Genomic DNA, 9,096 nt, shown 5'->3' with positions numbered 1-9,096 from the left:
GAGAACGAGAGAGAGAGGGAAGAGAGAGACAGAAAAAGGAGAACGAAAGAAGGGAGAGGGAGAGAGAGAGAGGGAAAAAAGCGGCGAGATAGAGAGAGAGGGAGAGAGAGAAGGGACAAAGAGCCAGAGGGGATAGAGAGAGAACAAAAAGAACGAGAGCAGAACAGAGAGAGAGATGGAGAGAGACACAAAGAACAGAGAGCGACCGTAGAGAGAGGGAGAGAGACAAAAATAACGGAGAGGAGAGGAAGCTGGATAGAGAGAGAGGGACAAAAAGAGCGAGGGAGAGCGATGAGATGATGGAAAAAAATAACGAGAGAGGAGAACGAGATAGAGGTAGAGAGACAAAAGAAACTGAGAAGAGACGCTGATGATAAGAGGGTAACCAAGAAGAACAAGAGAAGACGAGATAGAGGGAGAGAGACAACAAGAACTAGACTAGAGATACAAAAAGAGCGAGGTAGAACGGATAGAGGAGAGAGAGAGAGAGGAGAGCGAGAGAGAGACAAAGAACGAGAGAGAGAAGAGAGAAATACAAAAAGAACGAGAGAGAGAGAGGGAGAGAGACAAAAAGAGGGATCGAGACTTCCCTTCACCTATTCCAGGTCTTCCCCGGGGAGGGCCTCCTCCCAGCTGGACGTCCCTCCACCTAGTCTGGGTCGTTCCCCGGGGCCTCCACTCCATCTGGACTCCCTTCACCTATTCCATGGTCTTCCCCACGAGGCCGTCCTCCCATCTGTACGTCCCTTCCACCTAGGTCCTGGGGTCTTCCTCGACGCCGCGCTGGACGTCCCTCCACCTAGTCCTTGTTCTTCTCGAGACGCTCTCCCAGCTGGACGTTTCCCTCCACCTATCCCCTGATTCTTCCCCGAGGCCTCCCCCACTGTCCCGTGCCTGGGACCATCTCCCTCGGGGGGCCCCAGTAGCCCCCCCCCCGAACCACCTCACTGGCTCCTTTGGAACGTGAGTAGCAGCGGCTATACTCCGTCCCCCACATCCCCCCCCCCACGGAGGACTGAGCTTTATTGATATTATTCGCTAATCGCCTGAATGGGGGCTTCTGGACAGTGAGTTTCTGCGCTGTTCAGGCTCCTGGGGCCTCATCCTTTAGTGTGTCCTCTCATAAATCTCGTCTGAGCTGTTTTCCATGAGGATGCATATGCATCTCACAGAGTCCCGAAAGTAATGCAGATTAGGTATTTTCCTCACTGCTAAAGCCAGTTTTGTCAAAGGGAAGGGATATCCTGGTGGCCCGATGCCGATTACCCAGCTCACTAAACGTCATACTGGTGTCCTTTCCAGAACCAGTGAGGCTTTCAGAAGTCAGTGCATACCTACATTGCATGAAGTCGTGTGTTTATTTGTTTGTGATTGTGTGCAAACAGCGAGCTTGCCACTCGTGGAGCCGGAGACAGGGGCGTTCTTTCTGTCTCTCTTCTTTGGGCACGTCGCGTCCTCGCAGCCAACGGGCCATGTGTCTCCTTACCTGTTTCTCATAAAAGGTGTTTTAATTATTTACAGCACATGGTGGGGAAAGATGGTTAAAAGCATCTTTTTTTTTTTGTAGATCAGCCGAAGGCGAGAGTTTGGCCTATTCCGTCGCGTCCCATAAGTCCAGAAGTCCACATGTGGGGAGGACGAGGCCTCGGTCCATGTACACTACGTGTTTCGGTTTTAAGCGTCACAGGCGCAAATAATGGTGATCTGCCTTAGTAGCACCTAGCAACCTGCTGCCTGGGACTAAGACTGTTGGATGACACACACACACACACACAACACACACCACAACACACACACCAATGTTTTGAGATTTTAAAAACGTGAAACGCCATGTAATGTTTTTGCATTTGAAACTTGCAAATGTGTCACTGCCGTGACCTCCTGTCCCTGCAGTCATCTGATGGAAAAATGGAAAACAACTCCATAAATATGGTCTCTCTCTCTCTCTCTTCTCTCGCTCATCTCGCTCTCTCGTCCTCTCTATCGTCCCTCCTCCCTCCCCCCCCCCCCCCCCCCCCCCATTGCTGCGTGTACCTGTGGGTGAGCTAACTAGTTGCGTACCATGTGAGGATGAACGGTTTCTCGCCCCGGAGCAAGCCTCGCCCGACACGCCCGCTACGTCGGGTACCATCGGACGTCTTGCTCGTGGGTAGCCACACACACACACACCCACACAGAACACACCCATCCAATCACACAAACCACACACACACAGCACACACCACACACACCACACCACCTGATCACACACCACACACACACACACAACCACACCACACAACACACGAACACACACACACTACACCACAGCACGAAACACCCGACGCACGCACACACACACACACACACCATCACACACCACAGACACCAACACACAACCCACCCCACAGCACACAACACACACAGGCAACACACAGACCAGCACGCACACAAACACACACCACACACAGACACAACACAAAACACACACACACACCACACCACAGCACTCACACAGAGCCCCATCACACACACACCACACACAGCACACCACACAAACACACAACACAACAATCACCCACACACACGCCCCCACCGACCACACAACAGCACACACACTCCAGAACACACCCGCCACGCAACGCCACACACCCCAGACCACACACACACAGACATAGACCCACCACCACAACAGACACAGAACAACACACCACACAGCTCATACGCCGTACACCAACTGCAGACAAACACACACACATAAACACACACATCATCCCTACAGCACGTGACACAAACACACCAGAGCACACACCCGTCACTGCACATACACACCACACAGAACACACACACCAGAGACACGCGCCTACGCACGCACACACACACCCACACAACCACACACATATGCGACACGACACCACCCATCAGACGACACGCCTGAATACGCGCCACCCACACACACACACATCACACAGAACCACCACACGACCTACCGTCACGGAGACACATAACACACCACCCTACGTCAACGCACAGCCACGCGCACAGCAAGCACACGCACACACAATACACCACTGCAGCATGGTCGGTCTTTTTACATTCCTTTTTAATGATTCTAAAGGTCACGCAAACATAACCCACACACACGCAGCACACCGACAATTCTCAAACTGACCAATCAACTGCTGCCACCTTGCCTAGTGCACCAGTTGGGTTAGGGCCGCTCTGCCAAGACGGCATGTTGGGAAGGTAGTTGGAAGTCTTATGTTAATCACAACGGGGAGTGTGTAGTATGCATTGATTCTTGTGTATCCAGGGTGGTTTCCTGACCGCTCGGGTTTTCCCCACCCGGCCTCTGGAAGACTCCTCTGTCAAACACACAACAACACACACACACACCCACACCACATCACCAGCACAGCGCACACAGCACACACAACACACACACACAGCACACGCACGCCACACACGCCACACCACAGCAGCATTGTCTGTTCTTTTTACATTCCTTTTATTGAGTATTCTAACAAGGTCAACACACCAACATACGACGAACTAAAAACGAGAACACTTACAGTTTACAAACTTTCACCAAGATAGAAGGAAAGGTTGGAAGCATTTTATGGGTTTAAGAGCTGAACTCCATTATCTGAGCCAAATAGACTTCATTCTCATGGATCAGATGTGTACAACAACCACAAACGCTTGAAAGAGTTAGAGCGAGTGCGTTTTTGTTTGGCACATCCATGCACAACTAACATGCAAGTAATGAAATCCTTCCAATTACCCACCATGGATGTAGAGCCACGCTAGGGCCGGCCGTGCCATAAACAACTATTACGAACTTACAATATCAGAAGTAAATAATCTCAAAATAAAATAGACGAACGCATGGTGTCAGCATATATTAAATTAGGGTCTATTGGTGAAGTAGCATTTGATCACTTAGAGGGGGAGATACATTTTGTCCCACTGGGCGTAAAAATAAATTCAGCAAGAGTGATATATGTAGACCAAAGACGAGGAATCCCACGAATCCCTCTCGCCAAATACCACCCCCTGGACCTAGGTAGCTCCCCTTAAGACAGTCGCCACCGACAAGTAGTTCAGCAAGGTCATCTTCACAAATTAACACCGCTTTCATGAATTTTTTCAGCTTGATGAGCTTCATTAGTCTATAAACTACACGAGTTCACGCACTGCTACACCAATCCCCCTCCCCCCCCAGCCCCCCCCCCCCCCCCCCAGCTCCTTTACACTAATCGACTCGGTTGTTATCTGACGTTAAACCGTGGGTTTTAATCACTGCCCAATCATTTAAGAAAGTGGGTATCCAGAATCCTTGTAAAACGACAGCTCCCTAAGCGGTCACCCTAAATCCCAAGCCGCTGCATGTCTGCAGGCTGGGAGGAGTCGCTAACGACATCGGTCCAGCATCATGGGATCTGGGTATGCGCGCAGAGGGACGGTGGACACACCGACTGGCTCGTCCACCTCTCTGAGACAGTGCGCCTTGAATGTGTCACGTCCCTTAGAAAAGTGTCCGCCTACTCGAGTACAGGTGTACCTCTCTTCATGAGACAGTGTCCGCCTCCTCTGCGAACAGTGTCCGCCTCTCTCAGACATGTTTCCGGCTCCAAGACATGCCCTCTCTGATACAGTGTCGCCTGCTTAGAAGCACCTGGGTGTCCGCCTCTTCAGAGACAGTGTCCATCGACAGTGCCTCATCGAGACGTCTAACGTAGAGTGTACCCCTTAGCGTGCCACTCCTACTGAGACAGTGTTCCCTCCGAGAGACAGTGCGTCCCCGCCCTCAGAACAGTGTCCGGAGAGACAGTGCCCCCCATATCTCGGAGGTACAGTGTCTCGCCTCCTTGAGACAGTGTCCGCCTCTTCTAGAGCAGTGTCCGCCTCTGCAGAGCACAGTGGTACGCCTACTCTGAAGACAGTGTCCACCTCCTCTGAGACAGTGTATCGCATCCTTCCTAGATCAGGGTTCCGCCTCTTCAGAGAACGTGTCCACCTCCTCTGCAGCTGTCTTTAGAGCCAGTGTCCGGCCTCTCTCGAACAGGTGCCGCCTCTCTCAGGAGACAGTGTACACTCTGGCTCTCAGAGACATCTAGTACGCCCTAGAGTGTCCGCCTCCTGTGAGACAGTGGTCCGCCCTCCCTGGACAGTGTCCTTGACCCATGCGTCTCTGAGATCAGTGTCCCACTTTCGAGACAATGTCCGCCTCCTCTTGAACAGTCGTCCCCAATTCATAGGCACAGTGTGCCTGCGCATCGCCTCTTCAGAGACAGTGTCCGCCTCTTCAAGAACAGTGTACCCTCTCTAGACAGTGTCCTCCTCTCTTCCGTTCAGAGACAGTGTCCGCTTCTTCCAGAGACATGTCACACCTCCTCTGAGAGCAGTGGTGCACGCGTCTTCAGAGACAGTTGTCCTTCTTCAGGAGACAGTGTCCACATCGCTCTGAGGACACGGTGCCGCCTCTTCAGAGACAGATTGTCCCGCCTCCCTGACAGTGTCCGCCTCCTCTGAGACAGTGTCCGCCTCTTCAGAGACAGTGTCCGCCTCCTCAGAGACAGTGTCCGCCTCTTCAGAGACGGTGTCGGTATAGGAGCTGCCGGCGTGTGTTGGGAGGAGATGTTCTAGTGGAAGAAACGACAGTACTCATACAACAAGTAGATCCCAACGTGCTCAAATGAGCCTCACAGCACACCCAGAACGCATCACTTACAATATCACTCCGCCATTTCTCTGTCAACATGACAGAGACGAACTGAAAAACAGTTTCAGAACATTTGTATTGATGTAAGTAACGCAGGAACCACAGGGGAACACGAACAGCTCTCCAACTTGTATTTAAAGTGAATCATCGGGTTAAACAACTTATTTGTTACAACCCTCTGCGAAGTGTGATTTTCGCGGACATTCAGGAGCTGGAGGAGGATCTTTTGATGGAAAAATGTACTTTTTCCAGCAGATATCTTAGTTACAACAAGACTTAGCTGGCAAAGCAATAGTAATTCAGTTTGGGAAATCCCACAATCTCTACAACGCTAACGTTAGCTGCTGTCTAAAGATTTATAAGGTACAAAATCGTCTCAGTTGTGTGAAGGTCGCGGACGTTTAGTATCTAAATCTAATCTAAATCTATAGAAAAAATCAGCAGATATCTTAGTTATTACAGGGCCGAGGTAGCAAAGCAGTTTGGTGTTTATGTGTAATTATTCAGATGGGAAGTCCCATGATCTTCACAAAGCTAACGTTAGCTTAGATTGACTGGCTGACTAAACAAAACCCACTGTTGATTTTTTATTTTATTTTGAGAGCGAATTGCAAACATTTGCAAAGTTTTAGGCAACATTATACCTGTATTACCTGCAGGCCTAGGTAACATGCATTACCTAATATTGTAGGTAATGCATAATAATATAGAAGAGAGTTAACTGTTCACTCAATACCATAACATGAGCTATTTAGATCAGCTGCTACATGGTTACACCTCATTATCTCTGTGTGCTTTGTCCACATCATTCCCACCAATCGCCCCCAAAATGTCCCCATTGGAGGAAATGACCTCCAACATATCCTCTTTAAATCTTAACAATCGTTACCTGAAAGAGCCTAGCACGCCTGACTTGTTGCACCGTGTAAATATTCTCCAAAACTTGACATTTTCAGCGTGTTATAGAGCTATCGGGATAAGAGATAACGGCAGCGATTACCCTGGAGATGAAGTGTTGTTGATCCGCACCAGGCGGCCCGGCGCCTCGCCATCCGGGTGTGAATGTATGAACCAGAGGCCAATGAGTGAAGCTCTTTGTCCTGTAAACTGTAAAGTAGAAAGTAGAAATGCTGTCCTTTTACCATTGAACTTTATGTATTCAATATTGAAGGGATAATCGCAGAACTAAGACTGTTTACCAACTTTTCTTTTTCAAATTTTTCAGGTTTTATATAACGAAACAGGACAGAAAAAAAGCCACAAACAACGGAGCGGCCGGGAAAATCGAGATTAAAAGCATGTCTTGGATAGATGTCATATTGCTGTTATCTACACGTTCAGATGTCGTAGCGATACAAGTCAAGAGCACATCTCTACAGAGAAGAATCACATGTTTTTAAGATAGTCAATGAACGGTCCCCAGATGCTCGGAGAGCGGTTTGTGTTTTGACTGTTTACCAACTTTAACCCTGTCTTCACATTCCCCCCCCCCGAGGCTTTATTAAACTCTCCAGGAGACGTATATTTGTTAAATGTACTTGTTTGTATTCAGCTCCTTTCTTCAGCCGTCAAAAACGACTCTAAAGTCTCTAAAGTCCCCTCCATAAAAGCAGCCCTGCAGGGACTGGAGTCGTCGTCTGATTCCTGCAGCCGGCGGGGATGATTGTGTGTTTTCTCATTAGTGTGTAAGCGATAACACACTCCAACACCCCGACCACAATAACACCAAACGACAGATGGCGCGGCCCCCGTTCGATAGCACACGTCCACCTTTCAGTCATCACCTCACGAGGTGAGATGGACTTTTAATACAGACGCCATCTGCCAATAGGAAGGCAGCGATGGCCGTTACTCATCCCCCCCCGTCCCCCCAGGCCTCCAGCAGCAACATGGCCGCCACTGACAGCACGTAAACAGGCAGCGGCCCTGGGGTTCCTCAGGGAGCTGCCGGGTGTCGCTTCTCTCAGCACGTAACACAGATAAATGAGGATTTAGGTTTGCACAGCTGGTGAATGATTACCAGAGGAAATGAAGCGCAGTCGTCCTGTTTTCTGAGTAAAGAGAGAGGGAAGAGAGAGAAAGAATGGAGGGAGAAGTGTTGGCAGCGGTGGAAGACGTATTCCTGTCTTTTATTATCCTTTATTACTTCAGTAACAGCACTAATACACAGTAACATTCCTCTGGTACCAGTAGAAGTACTGCACTGAGAATGAGACTTGAGTAAAGGCGTATAAGTATCATCATGTAGTTAAAGTATAAAAAGTAAAGAACAATCCTTCCGTTGTAGAAAGAGTAAAGGACCCAAACAGCTGTGTTTAATGACATCATCATCTCAGCTGGACTTATAGCCATTATATTGTTGCTGGGTGACTTCATAATAAAACACCAGAGTTATTAACTACATGTGTTTTGTGTGCAAGAATCTTAATGTGGAAAGTAACTAGTAACTGAAGCTGTCAGATGAATGTAGTGGAGTAAAAAGTAGAATATTTCTCTCTGAAATGTAGCGCAGTAGAAGTAACGCCAATGGATCTCCGACTCGAGGGACGTCCCGGGATGTGTCTGCATTTATTGAGAAAAGTGACAAAAAACGTGGGGAAAACATTTTAGGAAAAAAAGAGACAAAAACTCGGGGAAAAAGTACAGAAAGCTTTGGAAATAAAGCGACAAAAACAACAAAAACTTGACCTAAAAAAACTCCAGAAAGTCACTTATACCCGACTGGGATAAGTTCAGATAAGTTCAGATTTGGTGAAAAAGACAAAGAAGCGAGACGTTGGAGACGTTTGAATCGTCCGAGTCTGGAAGAGGAAAGGGAACATCCGATGAGTCAGTAAATGGCTCTATGTTTAACGCTAATCACTGTCCGCCACATCTGGAATAGACAGAGGAACGTAAACAGCAACCTTTGTAAGAGGAGGCCGTCGTTGCGGCTAACGTCGGTTGGTCGGCTAAGCGATTTCCGTTGGTCCCGTTGATGAAGTGCGTCTGTTGAATGACGCGTTTGTGTAATAATGCAGGATAGAGGTGTTTGTTAAATGTACATTTTTACATAAATGTGGCAAAATCTGTAAAAGTACAAATCTTCAATTGGAAGCAAGAGTAGGAAGCAAGCGTAGGAAGCGAGAATAGGAAGCAAGCTTAGGAAGCGAGAGTAGGAAGCAAGCTTAGGAAGTGAGAATAGGAAGTGCGATTAGGAAGCGAGAATAGGAAGTGCGATTAGGAAGCGAGCGTCTGAAGCAAGAGTAGGAAGCAAGCATAGGAAGCGAGAGTAGAAAGTGCCATTAGGAAGCGAGAGTAGGAAGTGCGATTAGGAAGCGAGAGTAGGAAGCAGGCATAGGAAGTGAGAATAGGAAGCAAGCTTAGGAAGTAAGAATAGGAAGCAAGCATAG

General features: G+C 48.6%; 1 protein-coding gene across 1 annotated transcript in view; it reads left to right on the top strand.

The window, feature by feature from the left end:
• LOC116686684 (collagen alpha-1(XIV) chain-like) overlaps positions 1-9,096 on the top strand; it is a gene marked incomplete at its 3' end in the record, with an annotated part of 145,102 nt that overhangs the window by 129,816 nt on the left and 6,190 nt on the right. Inside the window, 1 exon segment of the mRNA XM_032511720.1 lies at positions 2,032-2,145. Within this exon segment, the coding sequence (XP_032367611.1) occupies positions 2,032-2,145 (114 nt within the window).

This window comes from Etheostoma spectabile, unplaced genomic scaffold (assembly GCF_008692095.1).
Source record: "Etheostoma spectabile isolate EspeVRDwgs_2016 unplaced genomic scaffold, UIUC_Espe_1.0 scaffold437, whole genome shotgun sequence".
Classification (NCBI taxonomy): Eukaryota; Metazoa; Chordata; class Actinopteri; order Perciformes; family Percidae; genus Etheostoma; species Etheostoma spectabile.
Note: the sequence above shows the minus strand (reverse complement) of the source record. Positions and strands in the feature narration are given on the sequence as shown.